This window comes from Lonchura striata, chromosome 7 (assembly GCF_050655825.1).
Source record: "Lonchura striata isolate lonStrDom1 chromosome 7, ASM5065582v1, whole genome shotgun sequence".
NCBI lineage: Eukaryota > Metazoa > Chordata > Aves > Passeriformes > Estrildidae > Lonchura > Lonchura striata.
In genome coordinates, this window is record NC_140709.1 from 25,486,501 (window position 1) to 25,511,734 (window position 25,234).

General features: G+C 37.1%; 1 protein-coding gene across 16 annotated transcripts in view; it reads left to right on the top strand.

Moving 5' to 3' along the window:
• PARD3B (par-3 family cell polarity regulator beta) overlaps positions 1–25,234 on the top strand; it is a 394,367-nt gene that overhangs the window by 193,898 nt on the left and 175,235 nt on the right. For 13 of the 16 annotated variants that reach the window (XM_085585197.1, XM_085585195.1, XM_031505387.3 and 10 more), the window contains 5 exons: positions 4,708–4,893; positions 10,898–11,068; positions 14,347–14,476; positions 20,035–20,134; positions 22,166–22,281. In XM_085585197.1, the coding sequence (XP_085441323.1) occupies positions 4,708–4,893; positions 10,898–11,068; positions 14,347–14,476; positions 20,035–20,134; positions 22,166–22,281 (703 nt within the window). The remainder of the gene's footprint in view (positions 1–4,707; positions 4,894–10,897; positions 11,069–14,346; positions 14,477–20,034; positions 20,135–22,165; positions 22,282–25,234) is intronic. The other 3 variants (XM_085585191.1, XM_085585194.1, XM_085585193.1) reach the window with 1 other exon arrangement.

Genomic DNA, 25,234 nt, shown 5'->3' on the forward strand with positions numbered 1-25,234 from the left:
GGAATAGCCAGCATGGATTCACTAATGGCAAATCATGCATTGATCATACATCCCACTAACCTGATTGCCTTTTACAATGAAACAAGTACCTGGATGGATGAAGGACATCGTCTACATCGACTTCAGCAAGGCTGTCAGCACTGTCTCTCACACATCCTCACAGGCCAACTCAGGAAGGGTGGACTGGGTGAGAGGACAGTGAGGTGTGCTGAGAACTGGCTGAAGAGTGGCACAGGGTCTCGTTGGATGCCTTGGAGTCCCCCAAGGTTCAATACTGGCCCCACTATTCATCAGTGCCTTGGATGAAGGGGCAGGGGCCTCCTCAGCAGGTTCGCTGCGAGGAGCGGCTGATCCCCCCGAGTTCCGTGCAGCCCTTCAGAGGGACCCTGGCAGGGGGGAGAGATGGGCAGGGAGGAGCCATCTGAAATCCACCAAAGGTGAGTGCAGGGTGCCACATCTGGGGAGGAACAGCCCCACACAGCAGCACAGGCTGGGACTGACCTGCTGGAGCAGCTCTGTGGGAAAGGACCTGGGGGTGCTGGTGGACAAGGAGCTGTTCCTGAGCCTTCAGCGAGCCCCTGTGCCAAGAAGGCCAGTGGGATCCTGGGGTGCATTGGGAAGAGCATTGCCAGCAGGTGGAGGGAGGGGATCCTGCCCCGCTGCTCAGCCCTGGTGAGGCACATCTGGAGTGCTGTGTCCACATCTGGGCTCCTCAGCACAAGAGAGACACGGAGCTCCTGGAGCCAGTCCAGAGGATGGCAAAAAGGATGATCAAGGAGCTGGAGTATCTCTGTTATGAGGAAAGGCTGAGGGAGCTCAAGGTTGTGGAGTCTCCCTCACTGGAGATATTCAAGGACCATCTGGACACAGTCCTGTGCTATGTGCTCCAGGATGACCCTGCTTAAGTAGGGGGATTGGGCCTGATGATCCACTATTCTCCTTTCCAATCTTACCCACTCTGGGACTGTGTGAAAGTCCCAGAGTCTGTAGGCCAGGCCATCTCAAAGCTCTAACCATCCTGAGGGATCACCAGTTAGCTGTCTGGAATTTGATGTATATGAAGATTTCTTGTTTCTCCTGCAACAACTGAGTTACTTTTCTGTGTCTGCTGTGGGGATGTTATGCTATCATTTAATTCCTGAACTGCTGGGGTATGATACATTTATTATGGAAAATACATTATGTGGTTGTTGACTGGGTAATTTATAACATAAAGATTTAAGTTTTTTCCGGGCTAGAAACATATTTGTGTTGCAGCTCATTTCATTCATTCTCTGTTTGAGTTCATATTCTAGGATGATCTTGAGGTGAGAAGTGTTTCTAATAGAATTCAAGGTTTAGTGCTTTGGAGAGCTTTCCTTTACCAGACCATAATTCAGTTGATGGTGGTTGCTATATTGTAAAGTATTAATGTCTTGGGGTAATGTTTTAGCAAAGTCAGGGAAATAGAAGCAGTAGGAATCCAACTCTGTGAGTCACTGTCAGCATTTAATATTCATACCTGCATATTCTAGCAACAGAGGCCATCATTCATTAAATTAGCTGCCCAAATGAAGCAGTTAATTGATGAGCTGTTAACTTAAGGATGGCTGGAGCTCTTTTTGTCATCAGTGAAAAAGTATTGCTTGGGAAGAGCATTATGATCAGGATAATTATTTGAAAACATTTAGAAAGTATAGGATGAAATCAGGCTTCTAGGTTTTGTTCATCCCTTTTTTCTCCTCTGGTTTTTCTCCTTTCTACTGCTCCTCACATCCTCTGACAAGAAAGATTTTCAATCTTTTATTTGCACCAAATAGTCTTGATGTTGTAGACTTAGTACCAGGCATTTGCTATCAGATGCTGTACAGTGAGTAGCTGAGGAAAACTTTAAGGAAGCCAGAGTTTACTTGCCTTACAGTGAATTAATCATTGACTTGTAGATATGCATCTCCTTTTCTCTTACCCATCCCTGTGAAATCTTTGAATTAGCTTTCAGTTTCCATCATGGGTAACAAATTTTTTTTAGTACTGTTAGACAAAGCTCAACATTATTTTAAAATCAGCTTTTGCTGGATCTTTGGATAAAGCTGAATATAAATAATTAAAAGGAGAAATGTTTGGGATGATTGGACTATGTTGAACAAGAAATTTGTGAAGGATCTTAAAAAATATTAGAGAGCTCTCCAGTAATAGGTAAAAGCAGCTTACATTAAATTTAATGATGTTTTGATATGATTAAGTGATCTATTTTATAGAAAATTGTAGCAAGAAAAATGGTAGACAAATGTTGCAGATTCCAGTGTAAGTACTAAGGAAAACATAGGAAATTAAATACTGGCAGAACTTTGCTGTACTTGTCTGGAGTCCTGCTGAACACATCTGGGCATGCATAGAGTGATATGGTAGGTTACTTAACAGGCACTAGTGCACAGCTTAATTATGTTGAAGGAAGCTGGGAAATGGAGAACACTAAACAACTCTGTTGGGTGACCAAATTCAGCTTTATATGAAGTCCTAGTTTGTACTGAGGTAGTGCTATAAAGCAGTTTGTGACTGCTCTGGTTAAGACAGGCAGGAGCACTGGGATCTTTATGTGCTGTGCTAACAGCCCCCTCAGTGCCTTTCTTGGGATATGGGCAAGGACACAACCACAGCATTGACACAGACAAGGGGCCCGTCTAGTGCACATGTCACAGATTAAAGTGGAAGGAGAGCAGAAACACGCAGGAACTGCTTGTCTAGGGGAGCAGGAAAGTAATAACAAATCCTGTCCTAAAGGCAGGAGTCATCACATGTCTGAAACCCTGAGAAGAATTGCTTCTGTCCAATTCTTGACAGGATGTGCCAGATGAGTAGAGTTCTGATCTAAGAGTTCAGAATCAATTGACAAGAATATGTGCAAGTTGAAAAAAAATGAAGATTTGGCAGAAATTTTTTTCTCTAAAACCTTGAGAAAGTTAAATGCAAAATGGTTATGTTAGAAGGCCAGTAGTGATTTTTGCCCTTACACTGGTTCTTCTGAAGGCAGAGGAGGAGTGCTCACAAGTTATCATTCTGTATTGCTCACAGTTGTTACAAATCTATAAGTTTTTGGGGGTTATGTTCAGGATGTTCATATCCACAGCTAAGAAATAAAAGTGACAGATGTGTATAGCTGAGAACTCTGTATTTCTGGTGAACAAAAACAGAGGCACAAATGTCTAACTTTGGTACTAGAGATTAATGCTGGTATCAAGACAATCATCAGTGTTGATGCTATGTCATTTTTATATTTGGCAGTTAGGCAAACTGTATTGACTTTAATGTCAAGTAGTTACATTCCAGGAGAAATTTAAACATGGTGCATATTGGGGTTGAGTTTGATAGTCGGTTTTCTGGCTGATGGGATTCCTCTCTTATATATTAATTTCTGCCCTTAGTTCTGGGGTCATACTTTTGTTGATCAGACAGCATTGATAGCCGAATGCACAGGTGTACTCCAACTGCTGAGGAAACATTGTACTGCTGGCACCTTTGCTGACAATTGCATTGATGCTGTCTGTACAGCAGCTTAGGTCCTGGAGGTGATCTGTCCCTGGGGAAGAGGAGGAGTAGCCCAGCAACTGCACTCCTTGCATGTGGCCTCTACTTGATTATTTAATGTAAGAATTTGACACCCTTGGAAGCAGCAGTCAGTCATCTTTCAACTTGTAATTGTCTGTATGCTTCCTTTTCATAGTTTCTTTCCTAGTAATTTTTTAATACTACTGTTTCAAAGAATAGAAAATGTCCCAATGACAAGAAACAAAAGCTTACTAATTGTCTTAGAGTTACATGGAGAAGGAAAAATTGAATGAAGATGAATGTGTTGCATAACATTCTGCACTAACACTTTCCATGGACACTTCACGCTTCATTTCATAGTAGGTCTCCTTGTCCTTGTTTTATTTTTGAGGTGTGCCAAGATAAATATTTCAGGCAAAACTTGGATTTTATTTTATTTTATGATCCTAACCTGCTTTTAAAAAGACAACCACACCCCTTTCCCCTCTGCCCAGCAACAGACAGCCCTACAAAATTGCAGATGCAGTGTACAGTAAAAGAAAGTTCTTTCTGATCTTCCCTAGCTGTGTAGGCTTGACTTGACAGTCTTGTAAACAGCTCTCTAATCTAGAGAAAATCTTAGGATTAACCTATCCCAGAAAGAAAAAGGAGCAATCAAACCTCTATGGAATCAAAGTATGTACTAAGGGAGTTAGTGCAAAATAAGTTACTGTGCTTTCAATTTTCACCTTTGCTTTTGTTACACCAGCTTTGCTCTGCAAGACAGGTTTAAGGGAAGGATAATTTTTTAAGGATAAAACTCAATTTTCAAAGGGGAATGGGATTTAACAGTATAACTGTCATTATGGTTTGTGAGCTGCATGTAAAGATGTTGAGAGTTTTATGGCTTACATTTTTAATGTAGCTGTGTATAAACATCTTTTCTACATTCTGCTGCAACATTAGTTTTATATCATGTGGAACTAAGCTATTTTACCTTCTATTTAAGCATATTCTCAAGTATCATTAAAAATAACATTTTAAGCCAGATCTTGTGACAAAATGTCAGCTAAATGCACTGTTAATTATAAAGCTGTTTCTTTAAGTTATTTTCTGGAAAAGAGGACTATTTCTTATTGTGCAATTCTGTGGACACCGCTCATGCCGACTTATCACCCCTATTTTCATGCTTTTCTCCAACAGAAAGGAGAGCCAAACTGCAGTATTTTTTCTCCAGAAACCACAGAGCAGCTGACCTTTGAGATTCCTCTGAATGATTCTGGCTCTGCTGGACTTGGTGTGAGCTTGAAAGGCAACAAATCTCGGGAGACAGGAGCTGATCTTGGGATTTTCATCAAGTCAGTTATTCACGGAGGTGCTGCTTTTAAGGTAAGGAAGAAGCACATCAGGAGATGAATGTGTTAGAATGCTGTCATTTCTATGCTGAGGGCTGAATTGCACTTGAGAAGCATTCTAGGTACAAATACCTTGTCACTCATTCCTTTGGATGAACTACAAATCCAACATCTCATCTCATGGTTTCTGGGGTTGTGTGCAAAGCAACAAAGTCTGCCAAAGTGAAAATGAATTGGTGCAAACCTTAGGGATCATTTGGATGCTGCAGGAAATGAGGAAGGGGAAGAAGGATAAGGATAGGTATAAGTAGAGGATGCCTTCCATCCTCCCCACAGCCTACAGGAAAAGCTTGTCTCAGTGACAAGGAAGTTGATACCTACAACTATGTAAATAAAAAAGTCTTATAATTGTCTTCTTTTTAATTGATAATATTTTATATTTATTTTCATAGTTTATTAAAAATGTGTCTTGGCAAAGCTTGACATCAGTTGTGCAGAAGTTATCAGTTGTTCCTGAGGTGGACTGAGTTGGTAATATTAAACTGGTAAATGACAGTATTATGAGTTGTTCTGTTCCTTTTAAGCACTGTACAAGGATTGTTGTATATTTTATTATTAAAAAGTATTTTAGCTATTGTCTAATCTTAGGAAATCTGTTGACTGCATTTGTTTGCCCCAAATAAAACTTGGAAAAGGTAACTTCTCTGAATTGGAAACAAATTACTTAATCTTTCAGAGCTAGTATGTTTAAAACCTGTAGAACCATCCATAATGTAATTTTTGTCTTTTATCTCAGCAATTCCTTGCCATTCTATCTTCTGTGAAAATATGTTTTAATTCAACATTATGTAAGTTGCTCTACTGACATCAGCCTGCTGCGTAAGACAATTCACAACTTTAAAACTTCAATGATCATCTATTTACAGCAGCTAGTAAATAGCAATAATCAAGGTTATAAGTTTCATAAGAATGTTTGATAGTTCCTGGCTTCTGTTATTCACCTTTCCTAGTCTCACGGTTATTTCAAAGCTTGGATCTTCATCTGATTGGATTACACCAGGACCCAGTTAACACACATTTCACCAAATTAGGGCTGGATAAACTCAATTCCTGTGCATGTCTTCTGCAGAGTACAACTTATTTTACTGTGGAAATGAGGCTGCCCTCTTTGTTTTCCCAGCTCCAGGTCCACACCAGTTGCAGCAGCAGTGCATTGCCATGGATGAACTCCTTGTTTTGAATAGCCAAGCTGTGGGGCCATGGGCTGGCTGCCTAACATGTCACATCACAGACTCACAAGACAACATTTTCTCTGTATGTTTGCTGCTGTCTATTCCCCCACAGCGACTCACTCCAGAACAGTTAATTTTGGTTTGAGATGTCTGCAGACTACTAAAGCAGGACTTCCTTGCTCACCCCTGAATGAACGGGCACAGTTAGTCACCATGACTGGGAGATTATTTTGTCTTGTGATGGCCTGTAGCCCTGTGACCTGTTTCCCATTCTACCTCATTATAACCCTTCCAGCAATTAGACCTGTGTTGTGGTAGCGGATCTGAATGTAGGCTCCAGAGCAAATGAGACAGTAGCTGAGGCTCTGGCTTCAACCAGAACTGTTCAGAGACTCTGTCCTGTGTGCAAGTGCTCACAGAATGCAGTCATCTTGGCAGTGTTTTACAACTCACAGTCTACTGTTGTGTAATGCATGGAGAACAGCTGTCTTTCTTCTGCCTAATGACCTTTACATAGAACACAACCTAATCAGTGGGTATTAACAATTAATAAAATTTCTTGTATCAAGTTAAAAAGCATGCATATATTTGTGCATAAATATTTAAAGATGTGGTCCTATTGTCCTTATTTTGAATCTCTTCTTGGAGCAAGTTTTGAAATAAAAAGCCTTTCTTTCCAGCTGGTAGTTGTCCAGAGCATTTTCCCATGCTGTTCATTGGTATTCTCTGAAATGGATTATTATGGATTAAGACATGTGCATTTGCTTTTCAGTGTACAGTGCTTTCTTGGGAAACTGTCACAGGCGGAAATCTTAATCTCACTGACATGAGAATTCTTTCACTATTTATCACTTCTGCATTTAGAATTTAATTTTTTTTCAATATTGGTGTATCATGCTAATAGAAGTGTGAACTTTATCCCCTTGTCTATATAGTCATTGCTTGTCCTTAGAATAAATGTAATACACAGAATTTCAACACATTTGTTTCACAGATAAAGTAATTGCTTCATCCTTCTAATGCTGTATAAAGGTTTTGAGACATTAAATTTCTTTTATGCATGTGTTTCTTAGAATGAAGAGTAGACTGTGGATGCAGACCATCTTTTTTGGTTACCATTACTTGTTATTGGCTTGATCCAAGGTCTGAAGAGAGGCTAATATTTTTTTTTTTTTTTGATATATTGACACATTAATCTAGCTCTAGTGTGTTAGTGGCATTGCAAAGTGTAATAGGGGACATTTTAAAAATCATAATGTAAAACTTAACTATTTAATTATATCTTTTATGATTTTTCTTTTGTCCTCGCTAAAGGTTTTAGAAAATGTCAATGCATGTACCACCATATTTGCTACAATAAGACTCGGTCCTTTTTCATGCTCTGCCTATAAAATGAAACAAAATAAAAATGGCTTAAAAGTTCCAGGTTTGTATTCTAACACTGTAATGTATCCTGTAGGAATAAAACCAGTTGCTTTTTCTGATTGAACTATTATGTCCCTTCTTAACCTTCTTCTGTAATTTTGAAGTATGTATTTTTTAACATCCCTCAGATAAAGAGGTTACTGTAATACTTGATGTTTTTACTTATGCACGGCCTTTCATGTGAAGAAAATGGAACATTTGACTGTGTTTAAATGCATTGTTGTTCCCCCTAACTTTGGGGATTTCAGCCTTCTTCACCTTGAGACATTTTGGCTTTTCACTTACAATGCGTTCCTGAGGATCAGGTACTTGCAATCCACTGCAGCTGAAATGAAACAGAGCCATTACAAGAAATAATGTAATATTTTCTATGTGTGCATTTGTTCAAATGAAAATGGTGTAGCTCGAATGTCCTTGGTCCTTCAGAGTGCTGCAGTAAATATTGCTCGTTGTGTGCAGTGGATGGGGAAATTGGATAATTCCTATAATTGCCATCAGGGCATTTCTGACAGAAATGTCATCAGTGTGATAAGGGAAATAGCTTATTGTGCCTTGATTAAAAAGATAAGTCCCTGAAGATCACGGCATTATGTCTTCCTGCTCTACTGTAAATAGTGGGAGTCTTGTGAATGCTGTGAAGAATATGGCAGCCATGTGGTGGTAGATTCTGCTCCTTGCTGTGAGTCATCATAAAAAACCCAGCATTTTTTTAATAAGTGAGGAAAGAATAACATCAGCTTCTATTAGAATAGCTCACTCATAGTTCCAGAGATGGCATTTGAAAACTGTTCTGCTGAAATGCCAAATGTTGTTTTCCTGCTCAAAAGCCACAAAGAAACCTACCTCTCAGAGATGAAAGAAGAAACGTGTTAAAACAACATTTAGCTTGTTTTGAGCCAAGCAGATTTTCAAGCAGTTCAGGCTTCCAAACCAGGCCATAACACAAGGGATGTGAAAATCTGTGTTTGGAAATTGTTTCGACGTGGGGATTTTTTTTCCTGGTCTCTAAAAAGGCAAAAGGTTTTTCTGGGAAGTAACTTCTGCCTGTTGTGTGAAAACAGCATTCAGCTATCTTCCAGCCTGGTTTGTATAGGTCATTTAGCAAGTGTGATTAATCAACATTTATGAATGATGCAAATTTTTTTCTTCTATCAGAATTGAAGTGTCAAATTCAAGTTGAATTTTTCATTTAAATGCTGCACATAACAGAGGAGCAAGAAGGGAGGATGCATCAAAAGAAACATTTAAAAAAGTAATGTAATTAAAAAATAAATATAAAGTCTCATACAAAAATACTACAAGGAAAATTAAAAACTGGGCCAATACAGAGCCTTGTGAGGCTTAGTAATTTGTTTAAAAATGTGTGCTGTGTTCAGGACAGTCACATACTTAAATGATGTAGTCGTGACAAGATGCATTTGGCATGTGTTTGTATAGACTTTAGAAAGAAGCTTTACCAGATATTTAATACGTGGTGCTTTTTTCTCCAGAAAGGAAAAACAGTAATCCTAGAAACTGTAAGACCATAGGGGAAGGACATGAGGACCTGTAAAATTTTCAATGTTTTACAGAAATTTACAAAAAATAAAATATTTCTTCCTTAAATTCCTGTTGCTCTGAATAGCTCCATTCATTTCAGCAAATTTTGATTGGACACAGAGGAATTACAACATGTGCAAATAATAAAATTTTTAGTTCCACAATTTTAACTCTTGTCTCCCTAAACTTAAGCTCTTGGCAACATTTGTATGTAGAGAAAGGGTGAGGTTAACTTACTGACTTTGACTGTATGTACATCTAAGTTGGCATAAAGTATTCAACAGAGAGGTGGGAGAGTTTTCAGTATCTCTTCCAAATGGTCTCTCTGTTTTCTCTCCTCCATTCCCACACCCTTTCAAGAAAAGTTTTATTTATCTTCATTTTCCTTTTCTGAGTGACTCATCTCCTAATTATTTCTTTCCATCTTCTGGTCCATCCCAGTTTATTTTGGATTTTGTTGTATACTGGTTTTTTTTCAGCTTTCTGTTTATCTGTATTCTGCTGTATTAATGATGATATTCAGTTCCAACAAAAATAACACTTAATAAACCTGGGTGTGTCACAGCTACTGTAACTCACTCAAAAGTGACTTAGACTTGGCAGCAATAGCAGAATAGTGAATTGAACTTCTAAGTTACAGAAAAAATAAAAATCAGATAGTATATATATTTTGTATTGCTCAGATGCATGAGATGCGTAAACAATTCAGATGGGTGCCTTATGAAGAGTTTGTGCTGAATCTGTGAATCAGACTCAACAAAGCACTGTATTTCTGTGCAAGATCTTCCCTGCTACTGTTTCTTCACCACCTTAAAGCAGATGTCTTTGGTTTCTTACTCCTTCTCCTCGTTTGAGGTCTGATGCCAGCCTGATAATTGTGAACTTGACAAGCTTTGAAAGAAATTCCTCTGTCTCAATTAAATAGGCCTTATTTTCTGGTTAAAGAGAGAAGTGTCCATGGCATGCTGTTTTATGAAAAGAAATAAATCACAGATCATAATGACAACAGCAATAGGACTCCTAAATCACAAAATAGCAGTGTCCACAATTTTATTACACCCACAAATGTCACCTTGGCAAATGAAGCTGAATTACTTTTACAAAGCATAGGTTACTTGATATGGCTCAATCCTAATTTTGTTATTGGCAGCAGTTTTGGATGTTGTAAAATAGGGATAGCATTAATTAGTAAGGATGTTTAAGTTTTAGTGACCATTCTGTACTGAGGACGCTGGCCCTTGTGATGGCATGAGAACTGTGATGAGATACACACCAGTAAGATTGTAAGACAAAATTTTTTGAGCTATTTCTTACCAAATCTTAATAGCAGATAATAATGCATGAAAAATTGAAAAATACATTGTAGTACTCCTTTGTGGTTGCAGTGGATACTAATTGTTATAGTGTGGGCCCTTTAAGCTAACAAAAAGCTTCTTTTCTGTTTTTTTGAGGATATGGTGGGTGGGTTGTTTTTTTTTTGTTTGGTTTTTTTTTTTTTTTGTGGTTTGTATTATTTTGATTTTGCGTGTTTGCTTTGGGTTCTTTCTTAATTATTTAATTGTTTTACCTGATACAAACAAACTGCAAGTGCAAGAAAAACAGCAGTCTGTGCATGAATGTCTATGTTTGTATTTGCAGTATGAACTCTTTACAAAAATGTAGTGAATAGAGGGAGACAGTTGCCAATTACTGGAAACAAAGTTATTTCTGGCACTGTCCAGTCTTTTATTTATTGAGTTACAGGAGCAATGTCTGATTGTCTGTGTCGTGATTTCCCATATGCAGCACCTCTGCTTGATAATTCTTGGGTTTTTTAAAATGATCTTTGTTTTTGGCTTGCAGGACGGCCGTTTGCGAGTGAACGATCAGCTGGTTGCGGTGAATGGGGAGTCGCTCCTGGGCAAGTCCAACCACGAGGCCATGGAAACCCTCAGGCGCTCCATGTCCATGGAGGGCAACATTCGGGGCAGGATCCAGCTGGTCGTGCTCCGCAGGCTGGAGGTGCACGCAGAGGTGAGGCAGTAAATGCAGTTATTAGATCAGTGTTGTTCCAGTCCCACTGGTTTTGCACGTAAAGTCTTGATCACAGAGAGCTTCTCTTGGCAGAATTAATTCTCCCCTGGAGAGAGGACTCACAAATTGTTTCTGGATGATATCTCCTGGTCTTGCTGTTCTTGTTGAGACTAGACTAAAAGTTGCTTTTTATTTTGATTCAACAAGTATTAGAATAAAAGAAAATACTATTCCAAAGAAGTTGATTTAGGATTAATATATTGGTGTAGTTTTGACTATCTGCTACCTCCTCAACGAATTGCTGGTATACAGGCAATCTAAATAATTCTGTTTTCATTTGTTGTTATAATCAGAGACCTGAATATCTTGGTCTTACTAGGATTTTGTTTTACTCTTGCTTTTTCTTTTTCATTGGTATTTATGTTTTTGGGTTTTTTTGAGCGTGTTTTTCTGGACTTCTCTTGCTTTTCTTTTTTCCTCTTGACCTTCAAGGTAGTAAATACTTTACTTTTCCTGGTCAGATGAAGATTTCTTCAGGATAGGTTTCTGAGTTGATTAAAATAAAATCTATTTAAGTAAGGTAACAAAGTAAGGAAAGAAAGACATATTTAACTGTTATATTTTCTAGACATCATATAAATTAATGTTTACCAGTCACTTCTTATTTTGAAAAAGATTGTTTTTATGGTCTCCCTTCTCCTTCTTTCATTCATGCATGCACACACATATGCACACTCTTTTCTCGTCTTTACATAGCTACTATACATGTATACTGTCTGCCTTTTCTACTCACCCCAGTTTTAATTTTAACCCTTGAGCAAATATTTTTAGAAAGCTTTAAATACCTGTAGAGTTATTTAATGAAAGTACGTACAAGTAGATTTGGGGTGTAAAAGGTTGTAATAAATCTCATTATAGAATTCAAAGATATTTCAAGCTTCTTATTTAATGTGCATTACTGGAAGGTTTTAAAAACAATCATGTTTTTGGTTGTATTTGCATAAAATTCCAAAGGGAGGAAGAGGATGCAGGTATCTTGTAATTTAATTGACTCTTAAATATTTTTCTGATAACTTTCTATGTCATTTACTACCATCATGTATTGATTTAGAAATATATAACTTCCCAAATATTACACTCTTACTTTGTTGAGAGAACACTTTGGAAAAGCCTCATGATGTCAATTGTGCCAGGAAAATATGAAAAGTATCCATTAGCAATTCTGGAAGATGTTAGAGGAAAACAGATTTCTGCTTTCCTTTTATATGTGACAGCATCCTGCTGTAAGGAAGAATTATGAAGTATATTTATTGTGAGCTATTGGGATACAAGAAAGATAGCTCACCTTCAAAGAAAGTTCAGTCATGTGAGTTATCTTTCAACTAAAGCTACTTCTTTTTAAAAAGCTTCCAATCAAACATCAGATTGACGTAGTAAAAGTATGAGACTTCTTTTCATAGTTAAGTGTATAGTTTTGAATATTATCCAGATGTATGAAGGAGGTAAATAGTCTTGACTCATGCCCTATGAAGAATGCATAATGAGGTCTTGATTGAATCAAATTCATTTTAGACAGGAATTAATTTTTATAGGATAGTTTTTGCGTTCAATTGTAATTCCATTTGAGTCTGGAGATCACAGCAGAAATGGGTTGGTGCCCATCCTTCCCTTTCCCCAAAACAGCTACCCGAGCACTGCATCTCAGCTTGGCAGAAGGCGAATATGTTTAGAAATGCATTATTGTTTTTATTGGGCAGGACACTAATGGAGGTCTTCCATGACAGCTGTGTTTTATAAGCTGAATACTTGAATTAGGTTGGTTACTGATCAGTTGTTGGGATATTGATTGTGTCATTTATCAAAGAGCTGGAAAAGCAGATTTGTTGCTGCTGTTAATTCAAGGCTCCTTCTCCCACTGTGTCTCCAATGGATAGTTTGAAAAAGCAGTAAATGTGAACTTTACGACTTAAGGAAGCTGATGTAAACTAAAGACTCCAGTTCAAGAGGAAACACAACAGACAGTGCCTGTGTGGTGTGTGTATGTGTTTCTATATGGAGGTTGATAATACCCTTCTCAAATGGCTGATTCTGCACTGTGGAAAAGAGAATGTTACACATGCCGCCTGTCCACTAAGCTTTGAAGCCGTATGGTCAGCATGAGCATCCCAGCACTGCTTTTTGTTCTGAGGTGCAATTTTTACATTTTATTATGCTTATTTGCATTATATTTATTCTATCACTATTTTATTAAGATTTTTTTAAGTTTACATTATTTTATTTTTATTAAGCTTAAAAAACAGGTTGCAAGGAGGTGTAACATGCTGTCCTTCCTTATGTCTTGGTTTGCAGGCAATCACTTGCCAATACATCAAAACTCTTGCATCATTTTAAAAATAAATTACATGGGTTAGATACGTGCATTTCTTCTGTAGATGTGACTATGGAATTTTAATATATATATATTTAGTATAACATTTGCTGACATAATGAACATGCAGTTTAAAAATAGAAGCCAGTTGGATCCCGCTTCAAAAAAACAGATAAAAAAATCACAGAACATATAAAGGTTGCTTTGAAAACTAGCCATAATATTTCCCCTGTGTGGGTTTTTGGTTTTCTCTGAATAATGACTGTGGAAATGTCTTTCTGGGTCTGTCCCAGCTTTAGAAACTGTGATTTTTTTTTTTCCCCAACTTTTTTCCTTTGAGCAACTGCTCAGGAGAATAAATTAGGCACTATGTCATGTATGGGGGTGGGGAGTAGGAAATGTCTGAAAAGAAAAGCTGACTAGAGGTGTGACAGGAGTTTGTTTAGCTGCTAGCCAGAAGACCTGCGTTTGGGAGTTTGGTGTAACTCCTTACTTACAAAACTGTTCTAGTGTGTGATCATCAGAACATATGCACTCAGTCTCGGGGAGAAGGGAACCAGCTGGCTGGCAGAAAAATACCATTGGCATTGCCCATGTTCTTGTGTTGACAATGTCACAAGCTGCCCTCCCAGATGGAGAATTTGAATGAAGCCAGTTGTGGGTCATAAAAAAAAAATCTTCATTTTTGTGCATCATTCTTAATGGTTGTTATTGCTTGGATGTTGTTATTTCATGGTGAGCAAAACCAGACTGCAATTTTGAAGAGCTCGCTCAAGTCTCGTTTGAGAGGAGGCAATATACAGTGCACACATTATATTAGTCCGTGCACTGTCTGCAGTAATGGATGCTCTTCTGCATTGTTGAATGTGTAAATTTTGTGTTGAAATGTGTGGTTCTGTTTTTCCCTTAGGAACGCTCAGACCAGGGAGTCTTTCAAAAATCAGCCTTTGACGGGAGTCATAACTTCACAGCTGCTTCCCGACGCAGTGATACCCTTCTCCAGCAATTTGTAACATGCAGCGCTCAGGAAGGAGTAAAAGGTAGTCTCTACATGTCCATCTCTGTGCTGAGACTGAGAGTGCTTTGTGGTTTTGTTTCCTGAAATCCACAGCCACCAAAAGCAGTTAATTACAGTAAGTGCACACGATGTTACTTTGAGGCTTGAAGATCCAGCAAGGGTGGTAGAGCTGACTCAGAAGTTGTGAATGAGATTCCTGGCACAAATTCCAGTTTAAGTAACAGTTTCTAGCTCGCTGCCCCAACACGTAAGGCTGGGTAAAAAACAAATGATGAGTGCAAAATATATGTTGTCAAAATGTTTATTTTCTATATATCTTTAATGAGCGCAATGATTTTTACATTTAATTTTTAGATTATGTCCTAGGTTATTATAAGCTTAATTAATTTATACTAAAACATGATGTTCAAAATGTGCACTTGCTTATTTTAGACTTTAAGGTAAAATTTGTTCAAAGGTTAGAAACATTCCCTTAATTTACAAATTGGAATTATATTAATGAACTCATTAAAAAGAATTAGGTAATTGTGTAAATTGTGCAAAGAAAATCTACATGTGTGAGCATATGGAAGCATCCAAGTAAGAGCATTTAAGGTGACTTCTTTTCCTGTCTTTTTTCATTTCTGATGGCATACTGTACTATCTGTCCAATTTTCTCGTATACTGTCCAATTTGCTCCTGACTCAGCAAGGCACTAGATATTTGAAAAGTTTAAGTATTTGAGATGGTCTTGACCCCTATCCTTTTAAGTGTGCTCTCATTCTTCAAGTCAAGCACATAGCTAATAAATACTTTTCAGTAGGAAAAAAAGATTTTCTTTGATGTAGTTGAATTATGCATGATCTTTCCCACTTCCCTAGACAACTGTGGAATCAAGGTAGCCTGCAAAAAGTAATTTCATAGGCTGCTGTGATGACTGTGTGGGATACTTTTAATCAAAACCAAAGAGCCCTTATCTGTAAAATTTAAGAGAAACTCCCATAGAATTTAGGGGTAACATATTTGTGTTGACTTCAGTATTTTCACAGTGTGACTCCAGGCAAAGAATTAGGTCTGAAGCATTGTAAATATTCAAAGATCAGATCCTTTTGCTTAGATCTACCTTATGTTTCTCTTGTTTAGAATTTATGCTCATTCTGTAGTTTCAGGAGAAAAGGGTCCAATCCTTAGAGCTAGCCTACTCTGTAGAGTTGGGCATTACCAAAGAAAGATCAGAAAGCAGCAAATACCTTTAAATCCTTCCTTAAAAAACATAAAAACAAATACTCTGAAGCCACTGATGCAGATGAATGGCGACTGCTAACCTGTCACTTGGGTTCAAATCAAAGTATGTGGAAGATTTGTACTTTCAGATAAGGATTCTTCAAGTGTGATCCAAAAATCAGAATGGCTAGTTTTCAGCACAGTCATAATATTATTTTAAATAGGCTTCTTTTTAGTTAAAGAATTACGGTAAAAAGGCATCATAGGCAAAAAAGCAATGGCCTCAGAAGAGAATGTGTCAGATGTGAAAAGGAAGCTTTGGAGTGCTGCTGGAACAAGGAGGGTTTGGAATGGCTGGGTCTTGACAGCTGTGGCTTGGGAAGTGATTAGAATTGAGGTCAGTGGACAAGACATGGCAAAGATGTCATGATATGATTGTATTCCGATTTCTGTTGAAGATTTAGCATTTGATGAGTAAAATGGCTGTGATCTTAATGGAAAACTGCATAGGCACTTGCAGCAGGAGGGCTGTGGGATGGCTCTGATAAGAAATTGTTTTGGTGAAAGGCTATTTGGGCTTACGCTAGTCTCACACATTGCAGAAATATTTGCTTTATTTTGAGATCATAGTATTAATTATTATTGAGCTAATGCTCATTCTGCTTTCCATATGAGCCTGTCAACTATTTCCTTCTATCACTGGTTTAAATATTTTTTTGCATTGCTTCTTAAAAAGTTTTGTCCTCAGTGTTTCAAGGCATCTGTAAGGGTGAAACTCTTTGGCTGTGCACAACCCTCCTTTAGCTCAGCTATGAACTTGAGGTTGTGTGTCTGTTTAAGGATATGAGCCACAGACCTAGTGAGCTTCTTGTGTCAGGCAGGAACAGATCCTTATACATGCTCACAGTGTGCTGTCCACATCTTGAATGTACCAATGTGCAGTTGGTACATTTTTGCAAAGAATAATAAAACACAGAAGAGATTCTTCACGTAATATGGGATCTGATGCAAGAATTTAATGTAGGAGCTGTATTATGTTCCCTAAAATGTCACTTTCTTAATTAATGTTTTCTAATAAGTTATTTCCAGTACCATTCACTGCTCATACCAATAAAATTCTTATAAAAGCTCAGCAAAAGTACACTGAAGCTTGGCCTGCTAATATTGCTGTCTGTTTTAAGAGTCTTTTTTATTATACATGAGCAAGAAAAAATAATGTCTGAGGAAAAGTGCTTATAGCCAAAACATTAAATTTTGTCTTGCCTGTGGGTATTTAAATAAAGGGGGAGGGAATAGTGATCCAATATTGAAATGCCAGTGTTTGTTCTATTTTTGCATGAATAACACTTGCTGCCTTCAGGTCTTCATTTCTTTTGCTGCCAAGCTGTTTCACGGTGTTTTTTAGAACAATCTTTTTGAGAATTGATACTTCAGTGCCAGCAGCTTTACATTTCTGGTGTTGAAAGATTACTGGAATGTGTTTCATTAGAGGTTCAGATAGATTTCTTATAACCCTATATTATAAATAGTTATAGGGAAAATGCTGTCATCTCTCTGTTAAGCAGTAAAATAATCAAACTTTCTCTACTACCAGAGACTGCTAAATCCTCATGGTTGTACAAGCACCTCTGTTTTCATACATATGTGGTAACATCAGGATAGAAAATTAAGAAGTGAAATTTTTAATTATTTCAATTTTCCTTGTAAATGCTGCACATGTCTTATAGACAGACTCAATTTTTCCTCTGCCTGAGTTACTCTTTTTTACTCTCTTAGTCTATTTAATATCTGAAAATTCAATACATTTTGTTCAGTGCTTAGATTTATCTGGATCTGCTAGGGTCATTTCCTGAGGTCTTGGACATGGAGCCAGTGACTGCCCCTTAGGTTAAATTCTCTCATTCTCTGGCTGCTGCTCCCATTTTACTGGGAGCTGTAATCCTGTGTGATCATTTCTGATTCACTGAGGAAGTCTGACGTTTTTCTGTGTGTATCCTTTTCTTACTGTAAAAAAAATACCAGTGGTAACCCATGATCAAACAGCCTTGCTGAAATGATGTACCAATTACTGTGAATCTAAGGTAGTATAAGTGCGTGATATGCTCAGTTTGTTGTTGTAGCTATAGGAGTCTGCTCAAAAAGTCTAACCACAGTATAAGTGTGCTGTGGGTTTTTTGGGATTTTTTTTAGTGGATTTTTTTTTTTTTGTGGGTTTGGGGGTTTTTTAGGTTTAATTTTTCCTTTTTTGGTTTGTTTGGTTTTTTTGTGGGTTTTTTTTATTGTTTTTTTTTTGTTTGTTTGTTTTTTGTTTGTTTTTTTTTTTTTGGTTGTTTTTTGGGTGGGGAGGTTAAATTTTTTTTATCTGGCATTTCTTTCCTACTTTTGATAATCAATGGTTTAGGAGCTTCCTAAGTCAAAGGTTCTATCTAGACCATTGGGCCATGGATACATCTCTAACTTTTGGTATATTTCTTAGTCTTTTAAAAAAATATTTTTTCCAAAGTATCTTCATGGCAGTGAATTCCATGAAAAACACAATTTGGTGTTTGTCCTAGGTGTGCTACTTGATAGTTAAACTGGTTGCCTTCTTGTCACTGTGCATGAAACAGTGAGAGCTTCCTTTTCACCTTAAGCATGGCTTCTACAATTTCATAGACTCCTCTTGTATCCCCTTTTATTGCTTCTTTCTGTAAACTAAAGAATCCTAATCTGTGGTCCTTGTAGGAGTGTTTATGCCTGCGTCCAACTATCCTTGCTGCCTTTTGAATCTGCTTCTGAATTACACTACATCATTTTTCAGATAGGAAGAATGAAACCTTAGATACTGTTTAAAAATGAGGCACACCATTAACTGCTGAGTTGTAGTTGGAGTGTTTGGACTTTTTTGCACTTGTAAATGACTGCCTCCCTTTGATTTCACTAAACATATATTGAAAGAACAATCCAGTGCACATCTAGTGTGCTGTTACAGAGCCATAAGAGCCTTTGTGTGAGTGTAAGTCTCAGGAGTGCATCACTTTGCAGTCTCTGACAGGGAATCTCACCTGCATTTCTTACTAATGTCCTGCAGCCTTTTTGCAGGACTTCGTAGTCTCCTTCCTTTTGATAGTTACATTTGGTATCACATTGAACAATATGAGTTCCTCTTGTGTTCTAAGTTCTTTTTCCTGTGAAAACTTGTCTTTTAAGTCTCATTTGTTGCTTGTTCTTAAATCCAAACCTGAAAGAATGGGCATCACAGTGCAAGAAGTCCATGTGTGTATGTAAGGTAGCATACCTATATTTTACATCAGACTGGCAATCATTTTTTAAGGTCTCATTAAAACTTTCTTCCTCATCTGCTAATCTTCACTTTTTTTGATAATGCTCACATTCTTCCTGAGAATACAGGGTTTGAGCTATTTTTTCATAATCTCATCTTTAGGAGGCTATCCAGCCAATAGGAATTTTATAGGATTCTTGAGCTAATAGGTTTGTGGAGGTTGATTTTTGTTTGGTTTTTGGGGGGAATTTATTGTTGGAATTTTTCCCCAATATTTTTTGTTTGCTATGTGAGTGCTCTTATCAAATAAATATAATCTATTGCTTTCTCCTTTGATCCCTCCTTGACGACCCTTTTTTCTCTCAGGTTAGGTTAGGGACTTTTTCTAAGATGATATCTTAGGGTTGAGAAGTGGATTTACAGGACAGTAATGAACTGGCCTACAGTGAGCACAGTAGTATTACTAAGTATTGCAGGTATTTAAGTGTTGTTGCTTAGCAAACCACAGAATGGTTTGAGTAGTTTATATGTGTCTTTGTACAAAGTAATTTTCTAGTGTTAGCTGGATGCTGTTTGTAAAGGTAAAGAAGGAGTTGCAGTAATGGTAGGAAAGTGAAGACTGTAATTAAGAAATGCCTCTTTGTTCTCTTGCTGTAGAATAATATAAATTTTTCTTCTTCTGATCTCTTTGCTGAGAATGTGGTTCTTGTCTGTACATGAAAGGTGATAAATGCTCCCCATCAAAGGGACTGAAATGATGAACCAATAATCATTTTGAATGCAGCTATGGAGAAGTTAAAAATGGACTAAAACACTCCACTAAAATGGAGTAAAGCAATTTGTGCCTTGCACTCAACTTCACTATAAGTACAAAGTTTCCCTATATTTACCTTTAATTATATATATGCAAATCCAAAAATCAGCTCTTCAGGAAAATCCCAAGGGGTGTATTTTCTGCTTGGTGTGATTTTAATTCTAGTTTAGTTAGTTTAGGGATTTGAATAATTTGTGATTTACTTCAGCATTGCTTGAGGCCTTCCAGTCATCAGTCAGTGAACTGGTGTAATGTAGCTGTTTCTGCAGGTTATTTAACCCCTTTCTAAATTTTGTTTCAGAATTTCCAGTTTCTGATCGTGGCAATGGTGAAAACGAAACTCCTCCACCTCTCCCACCACATCCTAGTGAGGATCTACTGAATGAGGATTATAACCACAGGTTGGACTTCAGCTTTTCTTAATAGCTACAGCACAAATTGCTCTGTAGTGACTGTAATAATAGTTCTAATTTATTATAAAACTTCTTTTTTTCCTTAATTTGTACCACTTTTTTTAGTCACCTGGAAGGTTTTTTAACATAAGCTGTGAATGTTATTTTAGCATTCAGTGTGTTGTTCGTTTCAGTTGTACATAAGCTGCAGTATGCCTGCTATCCAGGATAGATGATACCTGTCTTGTGTTCAGTGAAACAAAAAAAATCCCAAAGCATAATCCCAATTTAAAAAAAAAAAAAGGTATTTTAGAACTGTACTGTGGGTGCAATGTGTAAATGCAGTATGAAGTCTCTTAAAGCTTTAGAAGTCCAAGCCAAGTTTGTAAGAAACTGAATCTCCTTATGTCACATGAAGATATTCTTCAGATTACAAAATAAATTTTCAGTATGTCTGAACATTGAAATGTGTAGGAGAAAAATTAATGAGCACTTTACCAGTTGTAAAGGTATTGGGTAGATTTTTCAGATACTTCTGCAAACTCTGCTATGCTCGATAGCAGCTATAAGCACCAATTTCCTTAGTAAATACAGAAGTTTGGAGTTGCATCAAAAAATGTAAACATGTTAAAGTTCACAATGTTTCATATTCTATCTCAAGTAGCACAGGATTCAAATCAAAGGCATAATTTCAGCCTCTCCTGATGATGAGGAATGCAACCAATCCTGATGATGGTGCTGAAATGCACCATTGAGCATTGTTTCCTCATTTGCTGTGTGTTCAGTTTTGATAGGCATGCATCTACTGCAATGCTATTAAGGAAGTATGCATTTCAGCTAAAAATGTAGCCATGTCCTCGTGTGCCAGGCTGTGAGTAAAAACTGCCCTTAAGTGATTGGTTGCAATAAAGAATATATATATTTTATTATGGATACTTGAATGCTTTATACAAGACGTTTTTATCTATTTTCATTTTGCTAACATAGAGTAATTACAGTAGAATAATTTTGTTATTTCTGGTCTCCCAGGCAGGTATGTATGACATGATAAACAAACAAGTCTACATAGATCAGTGCAATTCAGCATTATATTCTCAACTGCAGTTGTTAGTTAGAATCTATTCCTAATTTTTCCAGCAAGCTGAGAGAAAAACATTCTCTTAAATGCTAATGATGTATTAAAATGATGAATTTACAGGTCCTTTGTCTCACCCTGACTTTTACAGTGTTTTATTGTTTTTCCATTTGGAACTAAAGTTCTCTTGAAATTGAATTGCTGTGTCACACTGATTTAACTGAAATTGCATTTCAACAAAATGCCTAGGAGAATACTTAGGAAAGTATTTTGACACTGTAAAACTAATTGAAACTAAATTTGGAACTAAATATTTTTGGTTTTTTTGCTTAAGACTACTTAAAAGAATAATAATTTCTGTTTTTAGTCAAAAAAGATACACGTAAGATTTCAGATTGCATTGAGGTGTTATGTTTTGAGCTGAAAGTTACTGGAGTTTCACTCAGGTGCAGTTTTGAAATGTTTAGAAATTTGCCTTAAAGTAAAAGAATGAAAAAAAAGAGACCAAAACAAAATAACAAAAAAAGGCAAGCAAACACAATACCCTGGAATTCTTCAGTCATAGCATGCTCCATAAGACCTCCAGCCTCTGCATAAGTGGTGCAAGGTTATAAAATTATTTTATATTAGCAGATGAAGTGGAATTGATCCAGGTACATTGCCAGTATTTCTCCAACATTCTGTAGCATGTTATTTGAAAATGCAGTGGTCAGATAGAACTAGCAAAATGAAAAGAAAGTTATTGCTGATGATTTACATTTATATTTCCATCGGTGATGAGAAACCAAGTGACTGGAAGTGTTAAGTCTCAGAAAAGGAAGTTGAGGATCAATAGCTGATTTGAAAAAAGCATGCTGTAAGCAACTGGAGAAAGAAACACATATATTTGTGCATTCTTTAATTAGTTCACTTGTGGTTTGAACTGGTATCATAATATTTTACGTAACTTTTTTTTCTCCCTACAGCCCTATCATAAATTCAGCAGTGCATTTAACAGATCAGCACATCAACTTCAGATCTTTGACACCAGCCAAGCAGTCTGAATCAATTAATCTGAAAGCCTCAAAAAGCATGGATCTGGGTAAGAAGGGCTGGGGTGACACACAGGTCAGCTTTTTATCCTTAACCCATCTGCACCGTCTCTGCTTCTTGCTTTTGTTTCTTTAACACTAACATCAGGGAGTAAGTTCTGCAGAGGAGCTACAGTGATGGGGACAATGGTGAGCCTCCTCTGGCAGCTATTTGCAAATACCCTTTTTATTGGAGCTGAGGAAAGTTTGTTGGTTTTCTGTTTGGTTTTGTTTGTTTGGGGTGTTTTTGGGGGTTTTTTTGTGAAGGCCTACTGTATTGAAATCCTAGGTAAGGAAAAGGGGGAATGATGGAAAAATGAGCTGAAAGAATGCTGTACAAGTTTTGTCTGTCTAAAATATAAAGCAAAACCAGCAATCACAAAAATAATTTATTTTATAAAATATAAATGGTTGTAAAACTACACCGGACAAAGGGTAACATTCCTAACACAAGCTGTTTATTTCTTCACTGACAATGACAAACAGGCAAAATGTTGCAGTAGATCTTTATAAATGCTTGAAAAGTGTAAGGTTATGGTTTTCTACCCATCAGTGCTGTGTAGGAAACCTTGGAGGGGGGTGAAGTAGAAAGTAAAAGGCTCTTTCAATACCAAGAAAACATTTGCAGGTGGAAGATTGAAGGATTATTGCTCCTGAAAAACCAAGCCAGGTTTTAATGAGGGTTCAAGAAAGCTTATTAAGTCTCAAAGAAAACCAAATAAGGTTTTCTTTTTCCTTTTAATTCTTCTTAGCCATGCTCACTCTTGGTCTGTTGGTTGGTTTTGGTTTTTTTTGAATTACAGTGTGGATAGGGAAACTTTGAGGACTACCTTTGGGATATCTTTAATAATAGATTTGTGTGCTTTGTTGGATCAGATTTGCTACACCTTTAATAGAAAGTGACTCATTTTATATACAGTTTCAAGGTAGTTTTTTCTTATCTTGCAGGTTTTATTTCTATGAAATGTTCCAGACTTGGCTTAGGTTTTGTCTTGTTGATTTTTATAGGGTATTTTGATGTAACATTAAATGTGCCTAAGAATGAATATGAATTAACTGAAGAAATGTCTTAAGGCAGGATTATAACACTACTGCATGACCAGGCAAAATATGTCACTTGCTCTTCTGTTCCAGTGTTTTGATGAAGAGTAATGGATTAGGTATTTTTAAAGAGTGAAAATGATTCTCAAAAAATGATTGGGTTTACAGACTTGAGTCAAAACATATACTGTATGTAGTCTACGAGAAAAATAAATGTTCAACTTTACTGAGCCTTCTTTTAGAAAGGCTTGCTTCCAGCTCCCACAGAAGTCCCAGGAAAGAATACTCACAAGCACCAGTGTAAAATTAGGCAATGGGAGCGTGTGTGAGAGCATATTCAGAGCTGCCAGGTAACTCATACTTCAAGTTCTATACACAATCTGCTCCTGACACCCAGGAGCAATCCTTTAAGAATATACATGAGTCATTAGATCACAGTGGCTAAAAACTAAAATAAAATTGGATGCAAAAATAAAACAAAAATTGGACACAAATGTATCTGTTAGAGTGTTCAAAAATTGTTGCCTGTAGAAGGTAGCTGTTGGAAAGTCCCCTTGTGTTATAAAAATAAAAAATATAAAGGGTAGTAACCAGGTTTGATTGAATATGTGAAGGTAAATCTACCTGAGACATGCATATAAGGAATTGGAGGGACTATGAAAGATCTGCACCATATTGTTTTATAAATAACAGATGAAGTAAAATTACTTGCACATAGCTTGGCAGTTAATGAAACTGAAGATGATGAAAGCTGGGACCTTTTGCAGTCATTCTCTAGCAAGCAGTGAAGGACCATGTTTGGCCTTCTGCCTTTTGAAGGACTTTAAGCAGAAGCTGCTGTCTGAAAGAGAAAATGGAACAGAAACATGAAAATCTCAAATGAAGTAACTGCAACATAAAGTGCTTCAAATACAAATAAAATCCCAATAGTTTGGTATAAAAAAATGTGCTTCCAAACAGAGCACTCATATAATACACATTCCAGGATAGATTTTTGGGAAAGCAAAGTCATTTCTTAGGGGTTTTTTTGCTTGCTTCTTATTTAACTGCAGTCATGACCAGTAGTAACTTCTGACCCCAGCATGCAGCTGTGTACCCATTACTGATTTCAGTGCACTGCTGAAAAAAAAAGGAAATAGGGAAGTCATCTTCCAGCAAATTTGGTAACAAAGGGGAGAGGTCCTTTCTCTGAAAAGTTCTAGGCCCTATTTTTGCAGTAGTCATGGGACACTGCCCACTTACTACATTTCTTTTGTTCCCAAATTCTGCCAGTCCTCTCAAAAATAAATCTGACAGGATGAACAGAAAAAAACCACAGAACTGGAGATCAGGAGGAGAGCTCTGAGCTCTTAGAACATGTGATTTAGATGCAGTTTCTTTCTTTTTAAACTAAGTTGTCTCTGAATCATGTGTCTCCACAGATCTGTGAAATCACCCAGAGATTGAGTCTAGAAACCCAGAATGGCGATGACAAATTTAGCAGACAACAGAATTTATCTAATACAGGGTACAAATGTGAAATCCGTACTGCTACTCACTTAGGAAACCTTCTACTTCACCTTAAAATGTATATAATGCACCCATTGTCTAATAACAAAATAACAAAGGCCAGGATTCCTTAATGACATGGCCATCCAAAGGATCATCGAAGGTGGATAACATTTTAAACAGAAGAAAATTCAGATATTACTATGGCTTGTGAACCTTACGTGAAAATAATAAATTCATTAAATTAGGGAGCTAGTGAAATCGTATAGTAAGGGTCTTCCTGGCTTTGATAAGGCCTGATGTATGTACAAGATGCAAATCTGTAAAGTAGATTAGTTTATAATTACACAGGTTCACAATGGAAACTCATTTAACATTGATGTTTCTCTTTTCAGTTATATACATATTTAGGCCCAGAAACCTTTGAGTGCTTAA